Raw genomic sequence first — 19,663 nt, forward strand, 5'->3', positions numbered from 1 at the left:
ATAATGTCAGGGTGGTTTCTGAGGCTGTGGATGGCATTGCGTTCTGCACGACTTAGGTTATGAGGCAAGCGATGTTGTTTTTCCACAATTTCTGCCTGTGCACGTCAGCGGAAGCATTCAATGTATAGGTCCAGACTGTCATTTCGACCCTCAGGAGGAGTCCATGTGGAGTTCTAAAAACCTAAAAATCTGTTAGTCTTTAAGGTGCCACAGGACTCCTTGTTACAATTATGGTCTTCATTCTATGGTGTTATGAAGTTTTCTCTCTCCTTTAGTGACAATAATTTTCTTCTCAAATTATCTGAGACTTGCTTAAATTTCTTTTGCCTTACTTAAAAGAGAGAGAGAGAGAGCGAGCATGCCAGCCCTCTCCCTTCACTAACCAAAATGTGATGCTGTCCAGACTTCCCTCCAGGCAGAGATACAAATGGGGCAAAAGTGGACCTGCAAAGTGTAAGGCAGGTGTTTAAGGGGAACTAATTGATAGACCTGAGACACTACTAAGAACTTGATGAGATCTCAGGTTTGGCTGATAAAGATAATAGTGTTTATGTAATAGACTGAGAGTAAGGCATAAGGATAATAGTGTTGATGTAATAGACTAAGAATAAGGCATTTTGCTTGGTACTGCATGAGAAGAGAGATGCAAAATTAACATGGCACACATTAAATGGATTAAAAACTGGCTAACTAATAGGTCTCAAAATATAATTTTAAACAGGGAATCATATTTGAACAGGTGTGTCTCTGCTGGGATCCCATAGGGATCAGTTCTTGGCTATGCAATTTAACATTTTATTAATGATCTGGAAGAAAACAAAAGAACAGTTACAAAGTTTGCAGATGACACAAGTTAGGGGAGTATAAACAATGAAGAGGAAAGGTCACTGATTTATAGCTCTCTAGATTGCTTGAACTCAGCTTACCAAGCAAACACTATACATTTTTATACGGTTAAGTGTACATTTATACATCTAGGAACAAAGAATGTAGATGTTCTTACACAATGAGGGACTCTAGGAAGCAGTGACTGAAAAAGATTTGGGGGTTGAGGTGGATAGTCAGCTGAACAGGAGCTCCAAGTTTGGTGCTGCAGCCAAAAGGGCTAACGCTTTCCTTGAATGTGTAAACAAGGAAATCTCAGGTAGGAGTCGAGAGTTATTTTACCTCTGAATCTGACACTGGTGAGACTGCTGGTAGAGAACTGTGTCCAGTTTTGTTGTCCACAATTCAAGAAGAATGTTGATTGATTGGTTCACATAAGAGCCAGAGAATGATTAAAGGCTTAGAAAACATGGCTTATTATAGTGAATGAGTCAAGGAGCTCAACCTATTTAGCTTAACAAGGAGAGGGTGAGGGGATGACTTGATTAGTCTATAAGTACCTACATGGGGAGCAAATATTTGATCATGGGCTCTTTACTCTAGCAAAAAAAGATATAACATGATCTAATGTCTTGCCACTAAACCCATTCAGACTGGATATAAAGTGTAAATTTTTAACAGCAAAAGTAATTAAGCATTGGAACAACTTACCAAGGGTCATGGTGGTTTCTCCATCACTGACAATTTTTAAATCAAAGATTGGATGTTATTCTAAAGATGTGCTCTAGGAATTATTTTGGGGAAGCTCTATTGTCCCTTCTGGCCTTGGAACTGATGAATCTAAGAAACTTTAAATATATCTAATATTGTAGTAATATTTTTCTGATTACAGTCCACTGCATTTTGTTTTCTCAGAATCCTCCAATGCAATCATCATACCCAGTTGAATTTTTGCCATCTAACTGGCCATGCAATACATCTGATGAAAACAAGAAGACAGAAGTAAACCTAGAGGCTGTCTTTCAGATTGTAGATGAGATGCATTCATCCCCCAAGCTAGAGATGGTGAAGGTGGAACCTGTGGAGAACCAGTGTCCAACCCCACAGCCTAATGCAGGCCAGCAATTGATAGTTAATCCTGGGAATAATGATGCACCTTCCTCGAGTCATGCCAGCCAGCTGGAGCCTCTTACACCTGTAGGTTCTGATATTACATTTATGGTGGGAACAGATCAAGCAATAGCCTGTTCTCTGCCACAGTCTTCTGAATTTATTTATACTATCCACACCACCGAGCCTGTAGAGAATACTGCTGCACAAATGGTGCAGGAACCTTCAGCCACACAGGAAGAACATGCAAAACTGAAAGAACAGATGAGCCATGCTTCAGCTCAGTCTTCAGTGGTGTTTCTTCAGGAGGGACAGCCATTCAGTCCACAGCAGGTATGGGGTAAAGGAATACTGCAATATGTGTTCCTGTACTACAGAATATTCTGCTGTGATAACTACACTATACCACAGTGAGGGCCTGGTCCTATAAACTTCTTGTATGAGTAGTTCCATTGAAGTAACTTACATAAAACTGTAAGAAACTAAAGGGTTGGCTGGACTGGACTTCTCGGGCCAGATTCCCAGCTAATGTAAATCCGCATCACTCCAGTGTGATCTGACCTGTAGTATTTACTATGTATTATGTCACTTAGGTCTACACTACAGGGTTAAATCGACCTAAATTATGCAACTCCAGCTACATGAATAGCATAGCTGGAGTCATCGTACCTTAGGTCGACTTGTTGTATTATCTGCATGATGTTGGGTTGACGGGAGAAACTCTCCCATCGACTCCCCACCGCACTCCCTGAACGACAAAAGTTTTACTGATGAAAAGCGCCAATGTGAACAGCACTTTGTCAGCAGAAGTACTCCTGCTGACACAGCCGCTGCTGCTCGTGGTGGGGCGTGGTGGTGGATGTTTTTTGTCGGCAGGAGAGCTTTCTCCTGCTGACAAACAGCAGCTATACTGCACGCCTTTTAGCAGCATGGCTGTGGCAGCACATCCGTGTCACTAAAAGGAAGGTCCTGTACACAGACCCAGTGCTGGGTTTACAGTGGTTCCATGGAGCCTGGCCCATGCTCAGAAGGGGCCCCGGTCTGCTCTGCTTGCACTATGCCACCACTTGCTTCTTAGCCTGCCCCTGCCTGGCCGAAGGCTCCTCTCCGCCCCCTGACTCCACCCTCTTGCTCCTCTCAGCCCCCTGGCTGGACCCCAGTGCATTTCTGGTTCCAGGCATTTTCTGCTTCCCACCACCTGAGTGGCTCTACCTAACTCCCAGGAACTGAGCCACCTGGGACTGGTGCAGAAGCCTGGCCAGTCTCAGCCAGGTGGAAGGGGAGACAGTGTGGAGGGCTTGGCTGGGCCCTTCCAGGCAAGTGCATCTTGAGGGGTTCTGGCCGGGCTGATTGCGCTGCTCCCAAGGGGCTAGAGCGATTCCAGGCCCTGGGACTGGCTCTGGCTACACTGCCAGCTCAGCCTGGCAGACACAGTTGCCTCCCAGCAGGCTGGTGAGTGTGGCTGGGAGGCAGAGTGTGGGGGAGAGGGTCTCCTGGAGGATTGTGGGAGGGGCTGGCCTGTGAGGGGGTGGGGAAGGTGTGTGTGTTGGGGCACTAGGGAGTGTGAATTCTTGGGGGAGGGTTGGGCAATTGTGGTGGGGCTGTGGGCAGGGGTGGTGTTGTGCAGGGGGGCTCGGGGGGCACTGGGCATTGTGGGTCCGGGGGGGCTCTTGGCCATATGGAGTTGGAGGATGTTGGGCAAGGGGGCTCTGTGAGATGGCATAGGCCCACCCCCGAGGGGAAGGGGCAGGCTGGCAGCACAGGGCCAGGCAGGCCACTGTGTGTCTGGCAACTTCTGGTTTGTAAATAGTGCCCTTTCATTGGGCAGAGCAGGGCCGCCCCTGTCATACCCCATTGCCTCTGACTGGCTCCTCTCTCTGGGGACTGTCCTCCCCGCACCATGCTCCATTGCCTCCATGGGGGCCCACAAAAGGTTAATCCAGCCCTGCACAAAGCCTTAGTGTTATTGCAAAACACTGAGCAATTAATTGGAGAGACTGTTAGTATTCTTAATTTTAATTCAATTTTTTTGTTTCACTGAGGAAAGATTTCTCTGAAAGTTCTGTATTGTAATATCCCATACTTGATTTGATTGTTCTTTCTAGACATACAAAGTAAAAAAAGATGAGAAGTGCAGGATGTGCAGGGGACATGTATCCTGTATTAATGAGAGCATGGCTACCAAGTTATTTCCACATAGAAGTGAGGCCTCAAATGTGAGATATAGGCTTAAACACCAGTTTATCATGGCATTGTGACTAAATCCAGGTCTTCCCAGACATGCCCACTCTGTCTACTTCCATCTTTTACACATTACACTGGAGAGAAAGGGATGAGTGCTTAGGGAGCTAACAGTCAAAGCAAAGATTCATACCTAGCATTTAACCATGGCTGGTCAAAAGCTTTAATCTAAACTGTTTTTGATGGGATACTGAGTTTTTGATTAAATGGAATTTTGTGTGTGTGTGTAAATAAATAAATAAATAAATAAATAAATTAAATAAATCTCTTTACTTTCCATGGAAAACCTAGATTATTTCACAAAAAAACTGAAACATTTTGATACAGGTATCTTACTGTGCTATTTCATGGAAGTCTCCATTCTATTCTATGGGTTCAGCTTCCCAGCTCAGCTACATCTCCCATGATACACCATGACTAGACTCCTTTGGTGCAGCTGCCTACTTTGACCAGGAGATGAGGTGTATCATGTGGGATGTCCGACCAGGGAGCCCAGCCCTTGAAGGAGAATGGGAGCACAGCAACACTTCCAAATCAAAATATTTTGGATTTCAGATTTTCCCCAGAATCTTACTTCCATGGAAAAGTTTGCTCAAACAATTGTCTTGAAAAGTTTATGCAAAATTTTTAGCAGGGGGAAAAGCCTATATCTGACTAGTTCTACATTTAATTACTTGGACCATGCATCTGCTTCTATTTATGCTTGCACTGCAGAGCAGCATCTATTCACATCTTTCCAGCATGTATAGACTCAGAGAATATCAGGGTTGGAAGAGACCTCAGGAGGTCATCTAGTCCAACCCCCTGCTCGAAGCAGGACCAACCCCAACTAAATCATTCCAGCCAGGGCTTTGGCAAGGCGGGGCTTAAAAACCTCTAAGGATGGAGATTCCATCACCTCCCTAGGTAACCCATGCCAGTGCTTCACCATCCTCCTAGTGAAATAGTTTTTCCTAATATCCAACCTAAACCTACCCCACTGCTACTTGAGACCATTGCTTCTTGTTCTATCATCTGCCACCACTGAGAACAGTCTAGATCCATCCTCTTTGGAACCCCCTTTCAGGTAGTTAAAGACACGAGACCCAGCTAAAATCCCCCGCACTAACTTCTCTCTCTGCAGGCTAAAACATAGCCTCAGTTCACTCAGCCTGTCCACCGAGTAAGCGTCGAACTGTGTTCCCACGCCCCTCTGATCATTTTCGTTGCCCTCAGTGTCTGGACTACTTCAATTAGTCCACATCTTTCATAGTGAGGCGGCCCTAACCTGGATGCACTAATTACTGCAGAAATGTGATCCTCGCGCAGTGCCAAAGTAGAAGGGAAATAATTCAACTTCCGCTGCAATCTGCTGTCAACTGTCCTACTAATGCAGCCAAAATGCCATCAACCTTCTGTCACGGAAAGTCCCCGGCGATGCTCTGGAACTGTTCCCCACTAAGCCAGTCAGGACTTTTGGGAGCCTCCTCTCCCTTGGAGCAGACTTGTTCAGGGCAAGAAGCTCACACGTCTTCACCTCCTGGGTCTCTCCTTGGAGCATTCAGCATCCTCTGCCCCTCCGGTGCTGCTTCCCACAGCGAGCCCACCCAGGCGGGAGTCCTGGGAGCCACAGGGTCCTGCCCCCCCACTTTGCAGTCAGACGTGACTCTTAGCCAGCAAAACAGAGGTTTATTATTCGATGACAGGAACAGGGTCTAAAACAGGAGCTTGTAGATACAGCAAACCAGACCCCTCGGCCGGGTCCATTCTGGGGGCCAGTGAGCCAGACCCCTAGGTCTGCACTTCACTCCTCGTCCCCAGCCAGCTCCAGACTAACCGTCCCCTCCAGCCCCTCCTCTCTGCACAGCCCCTTTCCCGGGCCAGGAGGTCACCTGATCTCTTTGTCTCCAACACCTTCAGCTGGCACCTTTGCAGGGGAGGGGCCCAGGCCATCAGTTGCTAGGAGACAGTGCCAGGCATTTAGGTGCACTGGCCCTTTGCTCTGCAGCCATCACACACCCTTATCCCACCACCTGGATACTTAAGAACTACCTAGGGGACACTGAGGCACCAACAAGTATTCAGAGCAAACATTAAGAACATTCCCAGTTCGTCACACCTTCTTGACAACAAGGTCACACTGCTGACTTTTATATCCAGCTTCACTGTAATCCCTAGGTCCTTTCCTGCAGAACTTTTGCTTAACCAGTTAGTCCCCAGCCTGTAGTGGTGCATGGGATTCTTTTATCCTACGTGTAGGACTCTGCACTTGACCTCATCAGATTTCTTTTGGCCCAATCCTCCAATTTGTCTAGGTCACTCTGGATCCTATAGGTTCAAGACCATTATAGCATTACATTAAGTGTTATAATTGTTAAAGAAACAACCCCTCTAGTTTTGGTAATTATTAACCTTCAGAAAAAACTTGTTTTCAAGCTGAAATTTTTCATGAGTGTTCTCAACACAAAGGTATACCTAAATATCAACAAAGAGTTTTGGCCAAACATCTTGTCCCCTTATTGCATATTCTTTCATCCCCGTTTATTTTAATGTGTTAATAGATTGGACAAGTTCTGGCACTTTGAGACTGCAGCTGACAACTATCTTGCTAAACGGTAACATCATTTGATGTATGAGTATATGCTGATACAATGGAAAAAATCTGAAAACTGGTTTTTATTTCATAATATTTACTTACTGGGTGAAATATCACTGATTAAACATTAGACTTAGAGATATTTTTAGGAATGCACATAGAATTGTGGTAGTTGTGCATGCAAGTGGCTACTTAGATGCCTTACTAATCATTGGAGTATGCACTAGTTTAAAAATCTCACCCGGAAGATTTTTTTTGTTAAATATTATATTAGGATGGGGGTCAAATTGCTGAAGTCATAAGTGATATTACAAATCAGCAAGATGCTCATAAATGCCAATTTTTAAAAAAGAGAGCTTTTATTTTTACATTTATTTTACACAGTTTATACCTTACAAAAATTCAAACCAGTTTTATTTTATGGTATCTACGCTCCAAGTAGTGTTTTCTGTTTGTGGAATGTCCCTTGAAGTGGACATTCCGTGAGAGAAAGAGATATTTATCTGCATTAAATCCCCTAAAGTGATTACAGAATATATTGAGTAGGTTTTGATATTTTTGTTTTAAAAGGTGGATCCCAATATGAAGTGTCAAACCAGTCCATCGGAGACAGTTGTGTCTTCGGAGCAGGTAGGATTCCTTATTTCAGATGTGGAACCTGTGAGCAGATCTGCCAAAGACACAGCTTCATCCATACAAACCAGGTGCAGAGAGAGAAGAAGCAGTTCACAGAAGGGCAAGTCTCCTGGTAAGAATTGGGCCCATAGCTTTTCCAGCATTTACTGTGCCTGGTGACTAAGGAGCCATGTAGTCAAGACCGAGAGAATGATGAACAGTCTAAGGCTTGGTCTACACTTGGAAGTTACATAAGTATTCCTATTTTGGTTAGTTGTATACTATTTTTTTTTACTGAAATAATTATACCAGTACAACCACCGAAGTTGCCACAGTTTGAAAGTTCCTTATACCAGTATAGCTTATTTTTCTTTCCATACAGGAATAAACCAGAAGCACTTTATACTGGTATAACTTGTTCATGCTAGGTAGGTTATACTGCTTTAGCAATATGGTATAGTCAAACTACGCTGATTTGTTTAATTCAGAACAATTTTTATCTGTAAACAAGCCCTAAATAGTTTCAATGTGTACTTTCAAGTGACTTTTTTAGAATATTTCTTGTTGAGATGAAATAATTAGCTCAATCTTAATTTCATGCAAATTATCACACAAACTTTTTAAAAGTGACATCAGTAATATTAATGCCTTTCAAGGCTATTCAGAGTTGGTTTGTTTTTTTTTATTTAATGTAAACCCCAATAATTTAGAGTTCAAGTGCTTGCATACATGTGCTCCGCTCCAGGTATATGTGCGACCAGTGCATTGCTGCTGGAGAGTTTTCCCTAGTGTTATCAGCCCTGCGTTTCCTCCTGCTTGAGCTGTGATATAAAGAATGTAGCGGCGCTGCCCCTCCCTCAGTTTCTTCTTACTGTCTGTGGCTGGTAGTCAGAGTGGAGCATTCATTGTGCCTTTGCATACAGTTTACCCTTTTAGAATTTTGTTAGTGTATTAAAAAAATTAGTTGTGCGATTAATCACACTGTTAAACAATAACATAAATTTCCAATACATGCATCTGACGAAGTGGGTATTCACACACGAAAGCTTATGCTCCAATACATCTGTTAGTCTGTAAAGTGCCACAGGACTCTTTTTGTTGCTGTAAACAATAACAGAATACCATTTATTTAAATATTTTTGGATGTTTTCTACATTTTCAAATATTGATTTCAATTACAAAATAGAATACATAGTGTACAGGGCTCACTTTATATTTATTTTTATTACAGATATTTGCACTGTAAAAAAACAAAAGAAATAGCACAACCCGCCAGAACTGGTGTTGCCCCTGTGCTCCACCGGAACCACAGGACCAGCAGACCCTCCGCTGGCACGCCTGTGGGAGGTCCACCAGAGCAGTCTGCTGCCCTCCCAAATCCTGGCGCCCTAGGCGACCGCATAGGTCACCTAAATGGAAGCGCTGGCCCTGTTCATATCGAGTTTCTAGAGTTGAGAGCAGTGAGAAGTGCTTGTATTCACCTTCTTTCTCTGATCAAAGTCAAATCCGTCAAGATCATAACAGGCCATGTGGCCTGCATGTTTTACATCAATTGTCAGGCAGGGTGTGTTCCCTCTCACTTGTGCTGGAGCAGTAAACTGCTGGAATTGGTGCATAGCCAACCAAACAGTGATCTCAGTTTCTTACCTCCCTGCTATACAGAATACCACAGCGATGATCTCAGCAGGTAGTTCTCCTGTAATTACAAATGGGGACTTATGAGTCCTCAGTACCATATATTTATCTTGGGGATTTCCAGAAGGGCTTTAGGAAATATTTTCCTTATTTCTTGGGCAAAGAGCCTACTTTACAAGTATCCACCAACACCATTGTTCTTCCAAGTTTTGAACAAGATAAAGAAGCACAAAGCCATAGTTATTTTGATTGCACTGACGTGGCCAAGACAAGTTTGGTATCCTGACCTGATTTGACTCACTTCTTGTCCACTGCTGAGACATTCCATGTTGTCTCAGGATACTGGTTTGTTACTTTATCCCGGATTAGAAATTCTGCGACTTCAAGTGTGACTCCTTGATGCTTCTTGGGGATAGAGACTTCCTGTTCAACAGAGGTGCAACAAATATTGTTACATAGTAGAAAGACATTTACATGAAATACTTCAGAAATGGAAGAGTCTTCACCACTGGTATTCTCATCATCAAGATTCTCCTGTTCACTCTCCTCTTCCCACAGTTTTAGTTTACCTGTTGGAATTGAAAAGATCTGGTCTCCTTAAGAGTTTTTTCTTAGGGTTCTCTTGGTGACGCTATACCTTTCTCTCACTGGTAGAAGGTTTTTCAGTTTTTTCTTACCCCCGGGACCGTAAGGTTTCTGAAAGGACTGATGAATCTCTTTCTACAGATTGGAGAACCTGATCCGTTATGGAACTTGAACCTCGTTCTTAATTGCCTTATGAAACACCCCTTTGAACCATTGGCTACATGTTTGCTGCTTCTCCTAGCTATTGAAACAGTTTTCTTGGTAGCCATAACTTCTGCTTGGAGGGTTGGATAATTGGAGGCTTTAGTAGCAGATCCCTCCCCCCCCTCCACTGCTGCCTTTTACAGTGTTTTAAAGGACAAAGTATTATTGTGACTACATACTAAGTTCTGACCCAAGGTGTCTTCTCAATTTTATATAAACAAGAACATCCATATCCCAATTTTTCCCCTCAAAACTACATCAGACTTGGCAGTCCATATGTTAGTTGTCAGATGGGCATTAGCCTTTTATCTGAACAGAACCAAAACTTTCTGAAAGTCTGCTAGGCTGTTTGTTTCAATTGCAGACAGTTCATGGGGATCCACAGTCCCCACCCAGAGGCTTCCCACTCAATCTGCACTTTCACTTACATGGGATGATTAATAGTCAAAGAAGGAATTCGGTTGAGGGCTTTAGAAACCATGTGACAGAAGAAAAAGTGCAATAGTAAGGAAAGACTCGCTGGCTTAAATTTGCAAGCAGTAGTCAGATTTTGTAGCAGCATTAACAGGGCTTGCCTACATGAACATTTATCTTGGAAGCAAGTTGGGGTGTGAATCTACTCTGCCAGCACTAGCTTGCTGGGAACTATCTGTCAGTGTGGACCCTGCTGACACACACACAGTTTTTTAATGCACTTTGATCAAGTCCCATTTCAAACAGAATTAGATCAAAGTGTGTTAACAAACTGTTAATCGGCGCACCAGCAGAGTGCACATGGACAGTTAGTCCATGGCAGGCTAGATTCACACTCCAACTTGTCACAAACTAAGGCTTTGTCTATGCTATGCGCCTTTTAACGACATGCTTGAACTAGTGAGACTCCATTTGGAAGCCAATAACCCTACCGGCTCCACTCACTGCTACTGTCTCAGAGCAACAGCCCAGTTCTTCAGCTAGAGCCAGTGTCTTCAGCTGATAGCCTGGATGTTATCTGGCTGACCACTACTGAAAAGGACCGCTCTGTGGCAGTCCTAGATATTCTGTACCAAAGTAGAAAGCCCACAGTGAGATGAACTTATTGAGCCAAATGGAAAATATTCTTTATTTGTTTTTGCATGACAAAATTATGGTCCTCTGCAAGCGACAATCCACAGTATTTTGGATCACTCATTCTCTCTCAAACAGTGAATAGCCTCTGGTACAGGCCCACATATTTTCTCACCCTACTGTGACAATATTTCTCAAAGAACTTGCCCATGCCTTTCTTCCAATCAAAGAACGCCTCCTCTTTAGATCTCAATGTAGTGTTAACTGATTGATGGCCCCTCCCTCTAAGCCCATGGCCACCAGCTCTCTCTTGTGTTGCAGTGTAAACCCAGGGTTAGTGGGACTTGAGTCAGTTGACCCATGTTAGGGAACCTTGGGCTTGAGCACCTACACTGTTTGTTTTTTAATCCTACATTAAGAATTTTCTAACTCGTGCTCAAACTTCGGGGCTCTGGCATCCACACTGCAGCGTGCAGACCTGAGACAAATCAAACATATCCCAAAGTCCTTAGCTCCTTCTCAAAATGTGGCCACTCTAGCCCCATGATTGTGATGCACTGTGAGAAAACTATACTGCCTACCCTGCAGACTACAGGAAGTTTGAACAGCCTGCCAATTCAGTCCGTTGAGCAGTCATTTTGGTTGGTGCACTCCCAGCTACTGCAGCTAGCAACATGGAAGCACCTTTTGAAGAACTTCTCTTGCTTGCACTTTCACTCCTGTGTCAGGAAACTGGCAGAGCATTTGTGAGGTGCTGGTGGACATTTCAGTAGTGTTTTCTGTCCCACCCAAGATACCTGATGGATTTCCTGATGGAGAAGGAGTACCACCACCCTGGCATGGCAGACTCGCACTGGCAGATGCTGCTCAGTACAATTGGCATAGTCGCTGATGCCCCCCTATGTAGAACACAGACTGGTGGGTCACATTTTCCTGTAGATCTGGGTTGACTAGCAGTGGGTCCAGAACTTTCACATGAAGAAAGCTACATTTCTGGAGCTTTGTGAACAGCTTGTTCCCACCCTCTAGTGTAGAGATACAACTGAGGTCACCGTTGCTGGTTCAGAAGTGTGTTGCTGTAACCATCTGGAAGCTGGCTACATTGAACTGCTACAGATCCATTGTCAACCAGATTAGAGTTGGAAAGTCAACTGTGGGTAAAGTGGTGGTGGAGGTATCTGAGGCAATCAAGTGTGTGGTTTCCCATGTGTAGTGGGAAGTAAAGATACTCCAAAGGTAATTGCTGGCTGAGAGAATAGGATTTCCTTACTGCTCCAGGGCAATTGACAGGACTCATGAACCCATAATTTGCCCTCCTCAAGGAGAACATAGTACATAAACCGCAAAGGATACTACTTCCTTGTTATGTGGACCCTCTTAGACCACAGAGGCCAATTTACGAGCATCAGCTTGGGCTGTACTGGAAAAGTTCACAATGCCAGAGTTTTTTGTTTCTCAGGAGTCTACATTCATGGACAGGCTGGGACACTGTTCCCACTAAATGACATTGACATAAATGGAGTTACTTTCTCCACCATTATTCTGAGAGACCCTGAGTATTCCCTTTTGCCTTGGCATATGAAACCATACCCTGATTTCAGAGGCCCTGGCAAAAGAAGGTTTAATAATTGCAGGGTAGACATACCCACATAGAGTTCCTTCTCAGGGTTGTCTTAGAGTTTCACATTAGCCAGTCTAGTCATCCTCCTGTTTTATTTTCCCCAAGCCCCTTTCTTCCAGAGCCAAAGTAAAACTCCAAACACTAGGTGTGCTTAGAGCAGTGTCCGTTTACATGTACTGGACTACCAGGGCCGGCTCCAGGCACCAGCCGAGCAAGCTCGCGCTTGGGGCGGCAGGTTCTAAGGGGCGGCATTCCCTCAAATCCTGGTTTTTTTGTTTTTTTGGCTTGGCCGCTTCAGCCGCCCCGCAGGTTTTTTTCCTTTTTTCTTTTTGGTTCGCTGCTCCGACTGCCCTGTAGGGGGAAGTGGCGCCAAGGAGGGGAGTGCCCTGCTGGAAGCAGGCTGCGCCTTCCATCTGCCCCAGCTGGTGCCAGGTCAGTAGCAAGCCCGGCAGGGCAGCCCGCAACCTTCCCTCCCTGCTGACTGCAGCAGCGCAGAGCCCTCCCAGCAGGCAGCACGGCGGAAGCTCTGGCTGCCCCCTCTCTCTCCCCGCCCACTCCTTCCCCCTCCCCCCTGCTGCCCGGGACATGTCTGCAGTGCTGGGAGTCCCACTGCACTCGTGCTCCGGCCGCCCTGTACGTGTTTTTTTTGCTCTGCTGCTCCGGCCACCCCACAGGTTTGCTGCTTTTTTTTTTTTTTCTGCTTGGGGCAGCAAAAAAGCCAGAGCCAGCCCTGTGAACTACATCACTTAGAGCCTCATCAAGAGGCTATTAGCGAAATAGATAACAGGACAACCAATGCCTTCACAGTGGCCAAGTGGGTTTTGGACTGTATACATACCTGCCATGTGCTAACAGAGATCCTCCTGAACGCTTGACTTGAACCCACATAGTTTTCATCACCTCCCTCAGTAATGTGCCATTGACTGAGACTTTTAGGGAGTCACAGCATGCAAGTCACGGGAGGTAACAGTACCGCTCTACTCTGCGCTGCTTAGGCCTCAGCTGGAGTACTGTGTCCAGTTTTGTTCACCAACGTGTAGAAAGGATGTAGAGAAACTGGAAAGGATCCAGAGGCGAGCAACGAAGATAATCAAAGGAATGGAATGCAAGCCATATAAACAAAGGCTAAAGGAACTGGCTATGTTTAGTTTGGAAAAGAGGAGATTAAAGGAGTGGGTGAATGTGATAGCGATCTTCAAATACTTGAAAGGCTGCCACAAAAAAGATGGAGAAAAATTCTCTCTTGCCACAGAGGGCAGGACAAGAGGCAATGGATTCTAACTACAGCAGAGCAGATTTAGATTAAATCTAAGGAATAACTTCCTAACTGCAAGAACAGTAGGATGATGGAACAAACTTGTAGAAGGTCCTTCACTGGAAGTTTTCCAAAAGATGCTGGAGAGCCATCTGCCTTGGATGGTTTTTCCTCCAGATCAGATTGGCAAAGACCCTGGGGTTTTGGCCTTCCTCTGCAGCATAGGGTATGGGTCACTTGCAGGTTTGAACTAGTGTAAATGGTGGCTTCTCTGTAACTTGAAGTCTTTAAATCATGATTTGAGGACCTCAGTAACTCATCCAGAGACTAGGGGTTTATTACACAAGTCGGTGTATAAAGTGTGTCACTTTATAATTTTGCAAGCAATTCAGTTTTATATATTATTTTCTCCAGAACTACTTGTCGCTTACAATGCCCACAAGGAATGTTGAGCACAGATCTGGGGCATAGTGGTTCACATACTCACCGACAACATCACAGCAATGTATTATGTGAAGAAACAGGGGAGACCACTCTTTTCAGCTTTGTCAGGAGACAGTAAATTTCTGCCAAATCTGCATTGAAGAGAACTTCATTCTCACAGCCGTTCATTTACCAAGTGCCCAGAATCGCATGGCTGATCATCTCAGCAGGAATTTCTCTCAGAATCACGAATGATCTCTGAAGAGCAGTGTGCTGAGGTACATAGGTTGGATATTAGGAAAAACTTTTTCACTCAGAGAGTGGTGAAGCACTGGAATGGGTTACCTAGGGAGGTGGTGGAATCTCCTTCCTTAGAGATTTTTAAGTTCAGGCTTGAGAAAGCCCTGGCTGGGATGATTTAGTTGGGAATTGGTCCTGCTTTGAGCAGGGGGTTGGACTAGATGACCTCCTGAGGTCCCTTCCAACCCTGATATTCTATGATTCTATATTCAGAGAATGGTGTATTCCTGCTGTTAACCTCTTTGCAATGAAAGACCACAAAAAGTGCCATCAGTTTTGCTCTCAAATGGATCTCAGTCTGGATTCCATGACAGACACATTTCATCTGAGTTGGGGATCAGCTCCCAGTCCTGCTCATTCCTTAGGTAATCCTCAGACTAAGGATGGATCATGCCAGACTGATTCTCATTGCATCAGTTTGGCTGAGACAGTGTTGGTTTTCCAGTCTCCTCAGTCGTTCTGTTCTTCCATCCATTCCTCTTCCGTGTCCCAATCTATTGATTTCATACCATGGTCAGATTTCACATCCTGTGCTGAACAGTCTATACTTCCCAGCATGGATGCTGTGTGGCTAGACAAGAGAAGCGCTGTTCTGAAGCAGTTTGACAAGTTCTACTGAACAGTAGAAAGCCCTCTATTAGGACTCTCTATGTGGCAAAATGGAATTGTTTCCTCGTCTGGGGAACTCAACAATGCAGTCGTGTGTTCAGAACATTGTGGAATACTTGTTATACCTCTAGTCATCTGGTTTGTCACTCAGTTTTGGTCTTACATCCTCCAGTTCAAGGGAAAATCAATCTTCTTGAACTCTTTGGTAGTCAGATTTCTGAAAGGGCTCACTTGTCTCTTTCCAGCAGTGAAGGAAGTGATTCTCAGTGGGACCATAACTCTGTTTTGGCCAGGGCTCTACCAAATTCATGGTCGATTTTTGTCAAGTTCACAGTCATAGAATTTTAAAAATCATAAATTTCATGATTTCAGAGACTTAAATCTGAAATTTTATAGTGTTGTAATTGTGGGGGTCCCAACCTAAAAGAATGTAATGTGGAGGGGAGTTTGTGATATTGCCACCCTTACTTTTGCGCTGTTGCTGGTGGCAGAGCTGCCTGCAGAGCTGGGCGCCTGGCCAACAGCCATTGCTCTCTCGCCGCCCCTAGCAGCAGCACAGAAGTGAGGGTGGCATAGTATGGAGGGGGCTTCACTTTGTGAGGGGGACAGGGCTGGCCTTACAGGTGAGCGATGTTGTGGGGGGGGGCCTATGGTCACCTCCCCCACCCTCACAACTAGCACAAGGCCTCTTTAACCCCTGAGCGCTGGGGCATCGGGCTCTGGGAGGGGCAGGGCTCAGGGAACCCTAGCTGAAAGCTCCTACTGCACGCCGGGCTCCAGCTGCTGGTCCTAACCAGGCTGGTGAGTGACAGGACTTTCTCTTCCCCTGCAGGGCCCGTTCCCAGGGCTGGGTCAGACCCACCTCCAGGAACCTCCCCCAGCTGCAGGAAGCTCTGTGGCTGCTGGCTGGGAGTCTAGTTCTGAAGGCAGCGCAACTGCCAGCAGCAGTGTAGAAATAAGGGTGTCATGGCAGGATATTGCTGCCTTTACTTCTGTGCTGCTGCAGGCTGCATCGCTACCTTCAGAGCCGGGCAGCTGGCCAGCAACTGGTGCTCTCCAGCTGCCCAGCTCTGAAGGCACCACAGAAATAAAGGTCACAATACCACAATCCCCCTTCAGTAACCTTTACCCCTACCCACAACCCTTTTGGGGGTTGGGACCCCCAGTTTAAGAAACACTGGTCTCCCTTGTGAAATCTGTATAATATAGGGTAAAAGTACACCAAAGACCAGATTTCACAGTCTGTGATATGTTTTTCACAGCTGTTCATATGGAAGGACCCTACTCATGGTACCTCCACTGGAGCCCTTGGCAACTTGATCTATGTCTCTACTATGCCAAAATAAAGCATTTTTTGTGGTCAGAACTTCTGTGAGAAAAGTTAGTGAGCTGCAAGCGCTAATGACAAACCCTCCATATACCTAGTTTTTCCTGGACAAGATTGCTTTGAGACTTCATCCTAAGTTTTTGTGTAAGATGGCATCACAATTTCATCTTAACCAGACTAGTCACTTACCTGTATTTTTTCCCAAACCTCATTCAAGTGCTGATGAACAATGTCTTCATTCCTTGGATGTGAGACAATGTTTTGTATTTTACTTGGAAAGAAGTAAGCCATTCCATTCATCTTTTTGTTTCTTTTGTGGATTGTATGATGGGTCAAGTGGTCTCAGTACAGATGATTTCCTGGTAGATAACATCCTGTATTACAACGGCTTATGTGGTGGCTTGGATTTCACCTCTGCACAGGTTAAGAACTCATTTGAAGAGGTCCGAAACAGCTTCAATCACATTTCTCAGTGATATTACAGTATTGGACATATGCAGGGCTGCTACTTGGTCTTCCATACATACTTTTACCAAACAATTATGCTATTATGACTGCATCCAGATCAGATGTGAATTTTGGGAAGACAATGTTGCAGGCACTTCTTAAATAAAATCCGAGCCCATCTCCTTCTGATACTGTTTGTGAGCCACCTCAGTAGAATACATCTGCAACCACTTGAAAAAGAAAAAACGGTTACTTACCTGTATTGTAACAATTGTTCTTCAAGATGTGGGAGCAGCTGTGTGTGATAGTGGGAATTTTCTGTAATCTTTTTATGAATCTCTCTGTGCCTCAGTTTCCCTTATATTTTGCATGACCCGGTGGGGAAAAAAGGACCACGTTTGCTCTGAGGGCAGACTAAGAGATATACGGAGTGTGGGGGTGGGGGGTCTAGCTTTCTGACCCTGAATGGGCTATTAAAAAGGACTGGCTGAGGAGACAACGGAAAACCCAATCACCTGGCCATTGACCCATAGCAACCAATGATCCAGAGAAAGATGGATTTCCCTGCCTCTAAACAGGGATGCTAAGGAAAGACCCCAGCTCAAGGACAAAGAACTGGAAGTGGAGGATAAAGTGATGGCTTCCGGAGGACACTGAGGGGCTCTCTCATCTGGGAACTGATTAAGGAGGTCAGACTGAGGCTATATTTACAGCCTGTGTTTGCATAATTTATATTACTCAGGGTTGTGAATAAACCATCCTCCTGAGCAACATACTTACGCTTACATAAGTGTTTGTGTGCACAGTGCTATGTACAGCTCTCGAGCGGGCGCAGCTGTACCGATACAGCTGAAATACATCTGGTGAAGATGCTCTGTGCTGGAGAGTGTCTTCACCAGATGCGCTGTACATATAGAAATTTCCTGAAAGAGACAGAACCTGAAAATTGAGGTTTAATACAGCTTGGCTAGGACTTGGGGCTAACCAGAATGCTTTAACCTTTATTCTCTGTGTTGACCTAAGGGTTTTCTGTGCTGTATTCCAGTTGACTTAATAAGCCCTACTGTTTGGAAAATACTGCTTGAGTGTCACTGTAATGCTTGGTGAGGTGCGTTAATTCCTGAAGAGAGTACAAGTTTCTACCAGGAATCTATCTGTGTTGGACTTGCTGAGCAGAGCTCACTATGTGAAGCAGGAGTGCTAAAGCTCAGAGGTTCAGTCTCAGGAAGTGGTGAGGCTGCGTGGCCTACCCTGAAGGAAGCTTGGAACCCCCTGTGAGTTGGGCACATCAAAGGGATTCCTCCAAATGATGGTGCCAAAGTTGAGGGCATAGCACTGATCCTGTGGATCCATGGCAAATGGGTATTCCACGACCCACTCTCAGGCCCCTCAGCATTGGAGTCTAAATTCTTGATGTTTGGTATGGAGGAACCGATGCGGGGTCAGCGTGGTGCCGCCTTAAATAGCCTGGGGAGTAGCTCAGGACCAGAGCATTCATGCCACCCCTACAGATACTGCTAAGGAAGTTCTTTGACTTTAATGCCCTTTCGCACGCACACCTGAGTGGAATACATTTCTGCACCCTCAACTTAAAGAAGAACAATTACAGTACAGGTAAGTCTTGTCTCTTGACTTCACTGCATCAATACACTTGAATCATATTTTCAAGTTTTTCTTTCCTACTTTGAGGGCTAGGAAACTCTTTCGTTTTTTAAAGATGAATTTCTGATGTAATCACGTGACTCCAGGAGCTGGGGCCATAGGCATCTACAGAGCCTATGCCTTAATCTAGCCCAGTGGATACATCCAGAATATCTTCACTCTGCTTAAGAAATGTAAGTTTCAGAGAGGAACATTGGTCCATGTTTTTCCAAAGCTATCTTCATTTCAGGACAGTATATGGTTGATTTTAAACTCTGCTTATGCTTTTCCTAACTGACCTCTGTGTACAGGATGGTTGTGGACACTTCATTTGTATTGTAGGAGAGAGCAGGAAACAGTAGATGCCTAAGGGCTAAAATTCTGGCAAGCAGCAGCACAAATAAACTAACAATCAGCTGTGAAATGTTTCACCTCAGTGTAGATAGGTGTATGTCAGATAAAAATTGTTTAGAAAGGTGCAGGTGCCCAAAGTCTGAGCACTTGGTATTCCTAGACAATGACCAGCAAACTCCTGAGGTTTATGTAGCTGTGGCTACATTTTATACCAGCTCCCAGAAAGTAGATGAGAAGAGACTTGAGAACCCTGCCTTAGATGTAGTTAGGTGAGAAGCACTCATGTGTACTGTATAACTGCTCCTTTTTTTCCTCCTAGATCTCCATCTACTGGTGGATGTAGCTTGCAAACAGGAGCACTTTCCAAAAGAAGAATTAAGAGAGTGAGAAGTGGGTGACAAGCATGTGAAAATGTGCAGTAACTGCCAACTGGGTTCTCCATATCAGACCCCAAAGGCAGTGCTTTGCACACAATATGCACTTTGGAACTTTTCAAATGTTTAAAAAAAAATCTCTTTCCTTTTGCTTTTGTTGTGAGTTTTATGGGGAACTAGTCACTTCATTGTTTACTTAATCTCTTTTGTTACATTTTCTACTTTGACAAGTTGTAAAACATCTAGCGGCCAGAGTGTTTAATAAGTAGTAATTGTTTACCTGCCTAAAATTGCTTAGAAACAAAAAGCTTGGACTCTCTGTAAACAGGAAACCTTAAAAGCCTCCGCAAGGCTTTCTTACTGGGGAGCAAGCTGTTTCTCGTGTTGTATTTGGAATCTCTCTACTTCACTTTGTTGAGGAGTATAGTCGGCACAGCCCCAGTTTTGTGCTAACAGTGCGTCTCCTTGGAGTTAC

General features: G+C 44.7%; 1 protein-coding gene across 1 annotated transcript in view; it reads left to right on the forward strand.

Annotated features, from left to right (window-relative positions):
* HSF5 (heat shock transcription factor 5) overlaps window positions 1–19,201 on the forward strand; it is a 52,800-nt gene extending 33,599 nt beyond the window's left edge. The window contains 3 exon segments of the mRNA XM_075059537.1: window positions 1,741–2,268; window positions 7,322–7,499; window positions 19,134–19,201. Of these exon segments, the coding sequence (XP_074915638.1) occupies window positions 1,741–2,268; window positions 7,322–7,499; window positions 19,134–19,201 (774 nt within the window).
* Window positions 19,202–19,663: the final 462 nt, after the last annotated feature.

Source organism: Chelonoidis abingdonii, chromosome 20 (genome assembly GCF_003597395.2).
Source record: "Chelonoidis abingdonii isolate Lonesome George chromosome 20, CheloAbing_2.0, whole genome shotgun sequence".
Taxonomy (NCBI): Eukaryota; Metazoa; Chordata; order Testudines; family Testudinidae; genus Chelonoidis; species Chelonoidis abingdonii.